Source organism: Lagenorhynchus albirostris, chromosome 7, assembly GCF_949774975.1.
Source record: "Lagenorhynchus albirostris chromosome 7, mLagAlb1.1, whole genome shotgun sequence".
In the NCBI taxonomy this organism is placed as follows: Eukaryota; Metazoa; Chordata; class Mammalia; order Artiodactyla; family Delphinidae; genus Lagenorhynchus; species Lagenorhynchus albirostris.
The window spans coordinates 48,625,421-48,639,441 of record NC_083101.1 but is presented as its reverse complement, the minus strand read 5'-3'; the positions used below and the strand labels follow the sequence as shown (position 1 = coordinate 48,639,441).

Sequence of the window (14,021 nt, the reverse complement as noted above, 5' to 3'; positions counted from 1 at the left end):
TCAGATACTTGGTTAAAAAATCCCTCAACTATAGTTACTATAGTATGATCAAGCTCTGTAATATGAGTAGAGGTTAAGTTGTGGTAAAGTTGTGAACCAGATATAATTTATCATTATATTTTTTCCATAATGTTTATTTTCCCTGAAGCCTGAATTTCATCATGGCCAATCCATCTCCTCAATATTTATTGAGTACCTACTATGTGTGTGGCTCTAAGTTGAACTCAGAATCCAAAGATACATGCCTTATATCTTTTTTTTTTTTTTTTTTTTTTTTTGCGGTATGCGGGCCTCTCACTGTTGTGGCCTCTCCCCTTGCGGAGCACAGGCTCTGGACACGCAGGCTCAGCGGCCATGGCTCACGGGCCCAGCCGCTCCGCGGCATGTGGGATCTTCCCGGACCGGGGCACGAACTCGTGTCCCCTGCGTCGGCAGGCGGACTCTCAACCACTGCGCCACCAGGGAAGCCCATGCCTTATATCTTTAAAGTCTAGTTAAGAGATCAGACTTGAAAGGAAGTACATTTTTCAGAATATCTAGAAGCACACCCTAGGACAAATTAATCTTTCTTCTTTATTTTTAGGGCTAGTATTTGCCTTTATGGTGTCATTCCAAAGGTATATTCAAATTCTAAGATGAATAGCAACTGTGATGTCTACTACTTCTATCAATAAAATAACTCTAGTAGTACCTGAATTTTCAGCTTCTAAAAGTGCTCATCCGAGAGCCAGCCCCACAGAAATAAAATGATCTATATTTTCTATTGGTTTGGATATAAATCTACTGTAATAAAATATCTGGCATAAGATATAGAGCCTTTCTTTTATCCTTATTTTTTTATTTATTTCAAGTAAATTTCCTGGATTTCCCTTGACATTTACTTTGTGCCACTTCAATCTTATTCTGGAACATAGACATAGACTTGACCAAAAATGCAACAATCCTATTTTTTCAAATGATTGCATTTTGATAGAATTCTGAAGTGGTCGATTTTTAATAATATGTTGGTTGTTTTTCTCTGCTACCTGATGTCTGATCCTATAAGGTTTCCTTTTTGATGTTTATTACATGTGTGTTTGTTTATATAAAATGGAAGAAAAAGGATAGAAGGTATTAAATCAAGCTAGCTATGGAAATTATTGTAACTACTTAAGAAGCTTACCAGACAACACTTCTGTTTTAATGAATTTTAGGGAGATTTTTACCAGTGACTACACATTTCACTCAAACACTTCTTTTTATGACAGCCTAACGTCATATTCCTTTTAAACTATCATTTAAATTATACATCAGAATAATAAACACATATTTAAATGTCCCTCAAACTATGTCATAAATCCTGTATACCAAAAACAGCACTTTTGGGAATTCCCTGGCAGCCCAGTGGTTAGGACTCTTTGCTTTCACTGCCGAGGGCCTGGGTTCAATCCCTGGACAGAGAACTGAGATCCCACAAGCCGCGTGGTGCAGCTAAATAAATAAATAAATAGAAAAGAGGAAAGAATCTATAGGAAAGAGAAAATCACGATTGGAAAGTGAATCACCTAAATAGGTCAGTACACAGATTAAAAAAAAAAAATTAAATTAAAAAAACCTCACAAAAAACAGCACTTTTGCTCCAAATAATTTACAACTTGAAAAACAAACCCTTATTATATAAGAGTCTGAGAAGTCCTATGTGTATTGTGGTTTCCCAATTTTGGGGGAAAAGCATGCCAGAGTGGTTGAAATTCAACAGATCTTGGTCAAAGATTTACTAAAAAATGAAAATACGATTGTTTTTCCTGTGCTCTCTACAACCTGCCAATTTTACTTCCTCTTCTCTGTCTCTCCGCAAGTTCACTTGGATCTTTGTGAGCCATGGCTTGCCTTTATTAGACCCCTGTGAGCAGGGACAATGAATGTGCACATTTTATTGAACTTATAAGTGGCTTTTTCTGCTCCCTGAACTGGGATCAAGACTAGTTTTGAAGTCAGACAATGTAAATAAGTCCCGTTGGCACAGGCATATGTAAGTTCCTATTGGCATAGAACAGGTAAGAAATACAGGGAGAAAGAAAAGAAGAATGAAAAAGAGGAGCACATGAGGAGGTGAAATCAGAGAAAAAAAGCTAGAATTGGAGGAAAATGAATTAGGGGTGATTCACCCAACCCAGCAAGGCAAGTAAATACAATGTAAGTATTGTCTTTCCACAATCATACAGAAATAGAAGACAAACAAAATGACACAGAAAGGCAGTAGGCCAGCATTCTCTGCAAATGATTAGGCAACTGAGGTAATTATATGGTTACTCTATCTTGAATAAAGAAATAATCAGCCTTCATTTATTCATAGTTCATCTGCATGAGAAAGTTCCAAAACGGTTTTCCCCCCACAAAATTGAATAATAACAACTCAGGTTTACAAGAGAGATGCTGAAACTATGAACATTTAAAAATGACTTCTGAATCATCACGATATTTTAAATAGTTAATTCATTTGTTAATAAAATGAACTATTAGATGCTCTTGGTATTAGGGGGCATTTTAGCATATTCTAATTCTTTAAGAACTGTATTTGTTCTAGTTCGCAGCTGATATATACTTAAAAGCCAACTTGGAATCTAAGGCAAATATTAACCCAAATACGTTCCATCAAAGACTAGTCCCAGATACTTTGAAAAAATTAGTATTACTTTTCCAGTCGGTTCTGCCAACATAACACTTTGGGAATTGCTGCTTGAGATATTCAATTTTTGTATGATACAAAACAGCAAGTACATTTTAGTTAAGAGAATATTACACTGATAAAACTATCTCATTCCTTATTCTACATATTCTGGATAAATTCGTGTTTCTACATGTAATTTGGAAGCATAGATATGGACATTTCTTATCACTTAAAATAAAGTTATTTATCACTTAAATGAAGTTCTGAAGGATTCAAAGAGTGTTTATTTACTGCTTCCATTTCATGATCTTTAAATTCAAAGTATTTTGCATTGCATTTTAAAAAATTGCACATACTGTGTTGCACTGAAATAAGATGGTTTCATTATACTGCAACACAATAGAAGAAGCAGTTTAGGACCAGTTAATTCTCAACCTCTTTGATTAAAAAAAAAAATTTTTTTTTTTTTTTTTGACTCTGACAGACTTCATGTTACTTAGAGAGAACTGCGAAGCACATTTATTACTCTATGGCAGGCCTTGATTGGGAATGGAGGATTGTATTGATCTGATATAGAGAAGCATTGATAAATAATTAATTGCTAAAATTATTGGGGACAAAAGAAATAAATAATGCATGGCAATCTGTGTACATAGTCTAACTCATACCAGTGGAATTTTGGAAAGTATTACATAGGGGAAAAAGTCTGGTTGTTAGTAGGAGAGAAAAACCCTAGAAGGTAGGTGGGGAATGACCTGTTTGTGGTTTTAAACAAACGAAAAAGAGACCCTGGAAATAAGACAGTGACTCAGAAAAAAACAGGACCAAATTCTCTCTGGCAAAACTGTTGATTGATTGGTCAGTGTGTGGCTCCTGACATCAGAAGAGGAAAGAGAGGTTAACAACCTGCTGAGTTTGGTCAAGGGCTTCTGAGTAGCTCCAGAGCAGGAAATAAAGATCCCAACTGTGCCACTCCTCACCCAAGCATTTAGCAAAAGAAAGGCCAACCAGGGAAGCCACAAGTTTGAATGGAAAGAATCTCCCTCTGTAGCCTCCTGTCCTAGGTGAAGGGCACTCAAATAAAGAAGCTGGAGACCTGGGGTGAAGAAAGTCCTCATTTTATGTATCAGTCAATGAATTCAAGCTGTTAATTAATCTTAACATAACTGTGCCAAGAGCACTTGCAAAATTTGATGGGTGATAAAAGACCATTGCTTGATTCAAACCAAGAGGGTAGTTGATAAATCTTACTTAGGACCTTTCCTAATCCTAAAAACTGACACGGAGTTCACATAGATAGATTCTGGAAAATAAATAGTCTCCCATAACTATTCCTAACATCAGTTTCATTTTGGGAGGTGGGGACTTGACAGAGTAATCCAGTATGCATAGTTTGAATTCTAATTTTATTTTACTCTTTTGATATCACCTCTATAAGAAGTCACATACAGGGAGCTCCCAGGACTTACATCTCTTCCAATCAGGTCCTCCTGGTTTTCCACAATTCCCCAAGGGGCGATACCTATGGTACATATCTTCCCTCGAGACTTAGATGCATGGTCCTTCAAGGCATCTCCAACATGACGAATAACACCTAAGAGGAAAAAGAGAAGTATTACTCTTGCCTTTTAAAGCAATTACTTTCCATTGGTCTAAAGGAAATTGTGGTAACTGTTTTTCCTAAGATTAAATGCACTGAATATAAAGTTTTGACACATTTCTACACGAACTACACATGTTCAGGAGAGAACATAAACTTGCAGCTCTAATGCCAGATACATTTGCTGGACTTGTATATGAACTCTAGTAATACACTTCTTATTCTATCTCATATGAAAAAAAAGATGTATACAATATCTATAAAAAGAATAAATACAGGGACTTCCCTGGTGGTCCAGTGGTTAGGACTCTGCACTTCCACTGCAAGGGCCATGGGTTCGATCCCTGGTCAGGGAACTAAGATCCTGCAAGCCGCGTGGCCAAAATAATAATAAAACTTCATTTAAAAAAAAAGAATAAATACGATACTTTAAACTTAGAGAATCTTTTCTTGTATTATAAGTATAATGATGTGTTACTATGACTAAGTACTAATACCATGACAATATCCTATAAAAAGCATCATAAATAATATTATATTAAATCTATACCACAGTTTGTGCATGAGTTAGGGTCAGCAAATAGAGTAATTACTTAGTTCAGATTTTGTTAATCTTGATTTCAACTTCTTATTTATGGACACATAATGTGGAGACCCTGCTTGTAAAGAAAATGTTGACATATTCTGTGGAAAATTTATGTTAAAAATACATAAATACACCTTTTTAGACATCATTCTAATTATTTTCCTCTTCTGTCATAATGGCCTTCCCATCACCACGCCTTTCCTCACCATAGTTAAGAGTGCGAAAATTCAGTTTACAAGATGGTAGGGAACTACCTTTTATCTTTAAATAAACCATTTAAATAAGATATAATTTCTAATCTTTTAACTTCTCTCTCAAGTGATCATTTTTATAGAAGATATAAAATACATTCTCTAAGAAAAGATGCTTCCTTCCATTTATACTTTAAGGAAAATTCCACCCATTCTTCAAGGAAAAACTCACACCTAGTTCCATCTCCTATATGAAAGCTGAGTTGGATTTGATTTCTTCTCCATTTGAACAGGGTTGCAGTTTGTATATTTTGAATAGTTCAATATGTCACTGAATATATTCTTCTTTGGTTCATAATCACATGTGAGGATGTTTCTGCTCAGAGTAAACTCATTTAGGGGAAGGTTGGAGATCAGCGCCTTACTCTCTTCAGGTGCCAGCACGGAGCGAGGGCTCAGGAACTGGGCACCACTGAACTAACTAAGCACACAAAACACACAGGCAATTTAATCACAGGAGACAACAGACATGTGTGAACAACTCAGTTCTGAAATATTCATAAGATCAAACAGAAAGAGCCTCCTTTAAAAAAAATCAAATAACAGAGTAGTGTAAATAGCCACTAATCCATGCTGAGCTGTGCTGGGAGCATTGGGAAGCATATCAGTTTCACTTACTATCTCATCTATGGATCTTCTAAGAGAAAGTACTGATAAAGAAAACCAAATACAAGAGTAAAGGTGTTAATATTAGTGTTAAGTTTTTTCCTATTTACATGCAAAACTCATTTGGGGTCCAGTCCTGGACAAGAAGGTTAACTTCATGGTAGCCCCTCCCTCCATCTGCCACAATTCCGCCTTCACCTTTTACCCAAGCTGAGTGTTCAATCGAACACACTTTGAGTGTTGGATTGAACACTATGCCTGGAGAGAGGCAGAGGTGAACTCTTTGGTTTACAACATTTACGCTGTTAATTCTTCTTTTGATATTGGGTGCATTTCACAAAAGAAGAGAAACAATAAACAATGTTCCAATTTCCCCCAAACAGAAGATTGGTAAGCATTTCTTTTAGAAACCTTTGAGTTGATCTCCACAGGAGATGCAGGTTATGCCAGGAAAGCAAAAGACTGAATAATTATAGGAAAATGATGCCTGTTAAACTGTGAGTGAAAGTTGGAGCTTAAAGCCTGAACAGCCACGAAATAAAACTGCTCTGTAGATATTTGATCATCACAAAGTAAACAGTAAAGAGCCGGCTGAGCAGGTCATTCTAAGATCATGTCACTATACAGACTGAGTCAGGGTTTCACATGACAACGACGGGCATGGCCAATATGCAGATTTCGCTGTGTAAATGAACCTATATTGTTGTGAGCTGAATGTTCACAACTTCTAGGTATGGAGGAGACTTCTGAGTGCAGGTCTCACTCAGACATCATCTAAACTACAAACAAATGAATAACCAACATTGAGATACATTTTATTTAAAACTAGTTGATCCAGGGTTATGTTCAGCATGTCCCACTAACTTCAAAGGTGTCCACATGCGCAGACTTTGAGTCTTGAAACAAGTCTGAAATAATTTACTGCAGTTTACCTGTCTCTTCCAATTGGCACTTCTGACTCAGGCTAGGGAAATACATCAAAACATTTACAGCATCTGTTCCATTATCTGCTGCACATTCATAATGTTCTGCAGATAAGCACTTAACTCTAAGTGGGTTTGTAAGAATTGATTTGACAGCTTGCCTGGATCACAATATAGAAACTCATTTGGCAGGTAGAAAAAACTGCTTGGAGTTCAGAGTGGGGTGTGTCTTCTGTTGGTGCAGAGTTGATTCAATGAAATACTTTAAATAATAAACACATGTTACTCCAGACTTTGCTGTCACCCCAGATGGAAAGGGCATTCTGCAAACTCTAAAGCTATTTGCATCAAACTTAAAATCACTTACAGAACAGAGTCTCCAATTTAGAGCAAAAGTTATTCCTTAAAAAATTACTGGATGCCTATTTGGCAAATTGAGGTATTGAAAATATCCTGTGAAATTCCACTAGTCGTGTTTATAAATTCTGTAGAGTCGAGTATTAAATATCCCAATCTGTTTCTTAAGTGTAAATAATTCTTCTTGGTTGAGAAATGACAGTACAGTAATCATTTAGGTAGAGGAAGGAGAGAGACTCAGTGAAAGGAGCAATAACCAGCAGGTGTGGACACACAGGTGTAGGGGCTGAGGTGGGGGAATGTAAATATATTTAACCTCAGAAGAAAATGACCTTAGTCACAACATTCTCGTGGCCTTATGTTGTCCTTCTCTGTCCCACTTCCAATTACCTGTGTTAACACCTCCAGTGAATATCCATGCTCCAGTTGTCATGGCTGCTTTGATGAGACCTTTCCCAAAGACTTGCTTGAGTTTTGGCTGGAGTTCAAAGTTCTGTAGGCCCCCATGAACTGAGATGAGAAGCTTGGGAAGCTCCAACTGCCATTCCTTGGTCATCAGGTGTAGGAGGAGATCAGGTTTTGTATCGAAAGATACTCGTACGTACTAGAAGAAGGACGACCATTGATTAGGGAGACAGGGCAGGGCTGACTGTGGCTGCTCATCTTTACTGATTGCAATGATATGTATAGTTACTTGAAGAAAACGTCTTATAAAAACTCTATTTTTTAAAAGGGGCAAATCAATGGCTTTACCAAAAGAGCCTTCTAGACAAAGGGATTCACCATTTTAAAAGATTTTCTTGAAATTCTGAATGACTACAAATTTTAAAATTATTTAAGTTTCTAAAATGCAGCGTAAACACAACTTTCCCTGGGATGGGTTCTTTGCTCAAAGGAAATCGTATTTATATTTTACCAACCTTAAAATTTGTGCAACAGTTCAAATGTTGCTAACATTTTCAATATAAATAATCCCTCTATACCAACTGGACCTAGATATGACTGTTTCTGTGACCCTATTATTTTGAGAGGTTTTGAAAAATTCTACAATTCTACATAATGTAACAAGAAGTTTAAAATATGGTAACAGCTGATTATATTTATTTAAATCTAAAAATAACTGCATACCAAATGTTTTATCTTTCAAAGAAAAGTGACAGAAGTCATTCCAATTATTTTTGTAGAATAGTTGAAAAAAATTGAAGTGCATAGCAGATATCAAGGTATTACCAGATGCAACTGGAAATAAAGTTATGATAAGTATATATAAATAAAATGCTATAAATACATATAATGATAAACATCTATATAACTATATATATATATATACACACACATATATACACACATATATACACACATACTCATTTAGGTCTTTAATTATATAAATATTCCATTTCTAGCTGGAAACAACTGGAATATTGGGCAAATGCACCTGAAAGCCTTTTGAAATGTATTGCTGAGCTGGCATGAAAAGAGAGAATATTCAGATAGCTAAACAAAGTAGAAGCTGGAATCTCAGGAGGTAAGGAAATACCAAAGCAAGCTTTGGCCTTGAGGGTTTCTCCTGAATCCTGGAAGACCATGAGCATCTGCTTTGGTAGCTTAATGCAGTATGGGGGTGCCTAGGTGCCTAAGGAGAGACCCCACATAAAGCTGGGATACTTCAAAGGGCTCCACTCTCAAGTGTAAGGAAGAAAAATAAATAAGGCTGATGGTCAGAAGAACAGAGCAAGGAAACTTGCCTGCCTCAACCTTGATTCTCAGCAGATGGGAAAAAAAAATTCTCCTCTGGTTATTTATAAACAAAAGTGGGTCCTCATACAGGTTCTGGTCCATATTCATACTCTCAGTGTGGTTTGAGAAACATCAGAGTATTTTATAAGATGGTTCTGGTGGGGTAATGGCTCCAGATAACTCTCAGAAGTAAATGCAAATTCTCTGTGGAGGAATACATCATCAATCCAGGTCTCAAATAATTCCCATGGGAAAATAAGCATTTCATTGTAAAAAAAATAAAATCACAAATTACAAAAGGAAGTAAAGCAACATGAATGAGAACCAAAAGACAACGGATAGCAGAATAAGATCCTCAAAGATACTGAAATGTTCAAAGAGAGAATATGAAATAGCTACATTTAATATGTTAAAAAACATAAATGAGAAAATTGAACATATGAATAAAGAACAAGTGATTATAAAAAATGATCACATACATTTGAAAAAGAGTAAAAAAGAGAACTTCTAGAAATTAAAATATAACAATTTAAATGAAAAATACAGGGGATAAATGAAACTACAGCTCAGACATGTTAACTATAGATCCAGAGAAATAAGCCAGATGCAGCCTAGAAAAATAGAGGAATTGAAAACATAGAAGAAAATTTGAGAATTTTAGAAGACGTAATCAGAATTCTAGATAGAAATAAAAGAGATAATGTGGAAGAGGCAATACTTGAAGAGATATTTGTTGGGAATTTCTCAGAATTACTAAAAGATACTAATTCTCAGATTCAAGAAGCTCAATGAATCCCAAGCAAGATAAATAAAAAGAAACCCCACGCCCAGATACCTCATAGAGAACACCAAAGGGTAGGGGGGAAAGCCTTCAAAAGGAGCTAGAAAAAAAGACAGATTACCTACAAAGAAACAGTCATTAGACTGATGGCTTACTTTCAACAGCAACAATGGATGTCAGAACAGTGTCTTCAATTTGCAAAGAGAAATTATCTGTCAGTGTAGAATTCAGCAAAAATATCTTTCCAAAATGAGAGCATATTATAGACATTTTTAGACTACCAAAACTGAGAATTTACTTCTAGCAGACTTCGCTGAAGGAAATTTTAAGATATATGTAGCAGGCAGAAGTTACATGATCCCAGATGGATGATCTGAGATACAAGAAAGAATGGTAAACAAAGATATTAGCACATACAGGGTAAATCTTAAAAAGCACTGGTTGTAAAATATAAAATGATAATAGTGTCTAATATATGGTGGAAAGGGATAGAACTAAAGCACTGGATAATATAGCATATAAATTAGGGAGTAGTAATTAGAGTCAAAGCATTCTAAAGTCTATATATTATGTGGGAGAGAAAAGTTTTAATTTTGGAATTTGTGAAGTATTAATGTTGAAGTTGCATAACCACAAAAAGAATAGACTTGCATGTAATCATACAAACATATGCTTTCGGATGTATAAATAAAAAAGGTTATGCAGGAGATGACAATTTATTGTCCAGCCTTGGGGCTGGAGAAAGGGTACTGCAGTGGTAGAAGCAAACACAAGGGTTTCTTAAATAAAAGCTTTTAAAATCATCTATTGTTATATTTATTATCTCATTGAGTGACTGTTTATAAGAAAGCTATCTATATAATGAACGCTATAAAATAAAATAAAATGTTTTCTGTGCCCCTACACTGAACTTATGCTACTTAAGTAGTTAAAATTTGGTAGCTTTACTAGATTAAATTTATACCATTTTGAATAATTCTAGAAAGGGATATTTAGTAAAATAAACTAGAACTGAGACTCACAAGGCTTCCAAACTATACAAACCAAGAATGTTCATTGTGGAAGATGCTAAGAAACTGCTTCTCAAATTATTCAGTAACTTTATTTCAGTATCACTTTCTTATTCCTTCAAAAAACCCCAACTAAATAAGAATCCATATTCTTCTAAGGTGAGATATAAATTACACTTCTAAATATAGAAAAACATCTAAAGTATAAAAATCCTTCTAAAATTAAAAAATCCTTCTAAAATCCCCTTGCAAGCCTAGATAGTGGTTCCTAAAATTTCTGAAGAACTGTAAAGCTGTAGTCCCAATGATTAGAGAAGGCTTACATGAGAACAGTAAAATGTTTTGAAAAACAAGAAAAGTAGTGTGATTATGGCTTTTGGAACTTCAAGATGCCTCACTGAGCAATCCTACCTGCACATTTCATTTAGCCAGGTAAATAATGTGAGATTCTGAGCCACAGGTAGTGTCTGGGAACAGACACACATACATTACTAATGAACTCAATGTGAAGAGATATGGCAATCATACTAAATCACTACAGAGACTGTGTAATAATTTTAGTATGTGTAACCTAGCTAAATAACATATTATGGGGACTTCCCTGTGATCTAGTGGGTAAGACTCCACGCTCCCAATGCAGGGGGCCTGGGTTTGATCCCTGGTCAGGGAACTAGATCCCACATGCATGCTGCAACTAAGAGTTCACATGCCACAACTAAGAAGCCCGCATGCCACAACTAAAGATCCCACGTGCTAGCAATGAAGATATTGCACACGTCGCAACTAAGACCTGGCACAGCCAAAATAAAATTAAATAAATAAATAAATAATATTAAAAAAATAATATATTATGGAGTTCAATTATTTATGGTAATTAGTAATAATAATTCTAATGCATTTTTAGGAATAAGTCTCACTTGGTAAATAATTCTCTTTGGGGCTTCTAAAGTTACAACTTACCAATAAGGAACCCAATTTACTGATCATGTAAGTTCACTGGAAAGTGACCAACGAATCTAGTGAATATGTTAAAATTCCTTTTGAACTAGCTTCATCTTTTTCCTAGCTAGGAAACGAAGAAAAGCTTGCTGGTGATCACGAAACACTTGTTACTCAGTTAATAAGTGCTCCAGTGGGGGAATGAATGAATGACCTTAGATCACCTTGTCCCTGGTTCTCTGTCTTACAGACGAACAAACAGAGGTATTCAGTGTCTGGCCTGTGTAAGGTCATGTTGCTCATAGGCTCTCTATCCATATTTCTCTCTACTCTCAATTTCTTAACTACTGAGAAAAAACCCCAAACCTACAATCAAATCCCTTGTGTTCCAGGTACATACATACTGTGTGCTTTACATGCATCATTTCATGGACTCCTCCCAATTACGAGGTTGGTGGCATCCACATTTACGGGGGACAGGAAAGAACAGTAAGTTCAACAGCTGTTAAGTGGTGATGACAGGATTCACACCCCAGGTCTGTTTGACTCCAGGTCCTCGCTCTTGACCTCAAAAACATAAATGCCTCCTCTCTCACTTCTCCTTTTCCTTCACTTACAACCAAGCAGTCTGCGAGTCCTAACGATCCATTTCTCAAATGGTGCTCTCATCCAGGCCTTTCCTTCTATTGCTTCAGTTGTTATTTTAAGAATAAATAAGAATGCTCTTTACTAGGATGTCATTTTGGGTTGTGGCAACAGTCCTACTGGTTCCTCTAACCCTGTGTTCTCAATGAGACACCAACAGGCAGATTTCTTTCCCCAATTCCTTTTTGATCATATTATTTCTCAATTCAAATAGTTACATCATACATAAACTCCCATTCGGCCTGTCATGGTCCCCACAATTTGGCCTTACCCTACTCATTTAAGAGGCGTTCCCCCGCTTCTCTCTGTATTTGGCTAATGTTATTCCCCAAGTCCTAGAAAACCCAGTCCCTCCCCTTTCATCTACATAAATCATTCTTGTCTTTCAAAGGCTCTTATTGACTGCTCCTTGGAATGCAAGCTCATGTTGACTCAATATAACTCTCAGTCAAACCCAGTCTAATATACATTTTTTTCCTGTTGTTTCTTGTTTGTGTCAGTTTTATCTCCCTATTTGCAAGATCTTTGAGTGGAGGGATCATGTTTGGTCTGACCTACGATTCTGGATAAGCCTTTCAGTACTGGCTATGATGTAGTTACAATCTTAGAAATAAAAGGGAGTTTAGAAATATCTTAGCAATCATGGGAACTAGAAATACTCTATTTCAGTTCTTCTGCTTTACAGATGACACTGAGACCCAGGGAAGGTGAGTGACTGGGAGTCAGAATTAGTTATCTAGTAATTAACCACTCACCTAACCCATTATTAGAGCTACTGTTACACTGAAAACTCTAGGTTGAGCTGTGCTTCTCAAACTTTAACATGCAAAACTCACCCAGGGGACCTCAAAAATGCAGGTTCTGATTCAGTAGGTATGAGGTGGGACTTGAGGTTTTGCATTTCTAACTAGCTCCCCAGGGACCACAGGAGTAGCAAGGATTACAACTCTTCCCCAGACCAAAGATTCTAAGTGGTGTATCTAGCGTTTATCACTGGGCCCGAGGGAAGAAAGAACACTCAATATTTTACACAAAAATCAAACAGAAGAATGGAGGAAATAATGGAAAATTACTCAGGCCATGAGAAGTAGGAAAGTGCAGCCACTGATAAGCTACTCAATTTCAACTACCTAATTTTTTTTCACCAGGACTAATTCTTATACAAAGGAACACATGATTAATGACAGCCCACCCCTGATATCCAGAAACTGATAAATAACCTAAATACTGGGTGTCCCTGTTCCTTTAATGTCGGCCATTATTTTAGATTTATTTTTTCCTTCCCTTGGAGAATAAAAGATTTTTTAAAAAAAAGGAAGCATTTAAATGAATCAATTTGTTACTTTTTGTATGTTATTGTTTAGCAGCTCAAGGAAACAGTTTAGGGATAAGAGGATAATTAAAACTAAGGGATAAAATGACACTTTATGATTACCTGGAGATTTCAATTTTTAAATTATATTCTTATACCCATAAGAATCAGGTTATTCAGTAATTCTCCCAGTGCTTGTAATATAACAGTTAACTCAGGTGCTGAATCAGCAGCTTCAAGGTCATAAATGGTTGTACCCAGAGCAATTAATCAATTCCTGCTCAAAGGTCAATGTGATTTGAAATTAGGAGCTATTCTGGTTGTCAAGAGAAGCAATTTTGACTGTCCACTTGTGAGCTCATTAATTGCCAAGGGATCACCTTACAAATAACAAGAAATCTTCCTAATGTGTATATTAAATTTTGTTACCTGGGCAGTACTCTGATGTGGTGATGTGTGCTCCTATTTGCAGGTTTCCCAATCACGTGTGGCATCACACTCTAGCAACAGTTACAGTACTGGCACTGTAAGTCATTTGATCAGTTTGAGACCCTCTCTTGTAAAATAAGGGTGATCCTGACCACCACACAGAACACTAAAGATTAAATTCTGGGAAATGCCTGG

The 14,021-nt window shown here is 36.2% G+C and overlaps 1 protein-coding gene across 14 annotated transcripts in view; it reads right to left on the bottom strand.

Annotated features, from left to right (window-relative positions):
• Window positions 1–14,021, bottom strand: part of TRPM3 (transient receptor potential cation channel subfamily M member 3) — a 797,133-nt gene that overhangs the window by 236,544 nt on the left and 546,568 nt on the right. For all 14 annotated transcript variants that reach the window (XM_060153439.1, XM_060153443.1, XM_060153441.1 and 11 more), the window contains exons 4-5: window positions 7,364–7,577; window positions 4,120–4,244 (exon numbers count right to left, since the gene is read on the bottom strand). In XM_060153439.1, the coding sequence (XP_060009422.1) occupies window positions 4,120–4,244; window positions 7,364–7,577 (339 nt within the window). The remainder of the gene's footprint in view (window positions 1–4,119; window positions 4,245–7,363; window positions 7,578–14,021) is intronic.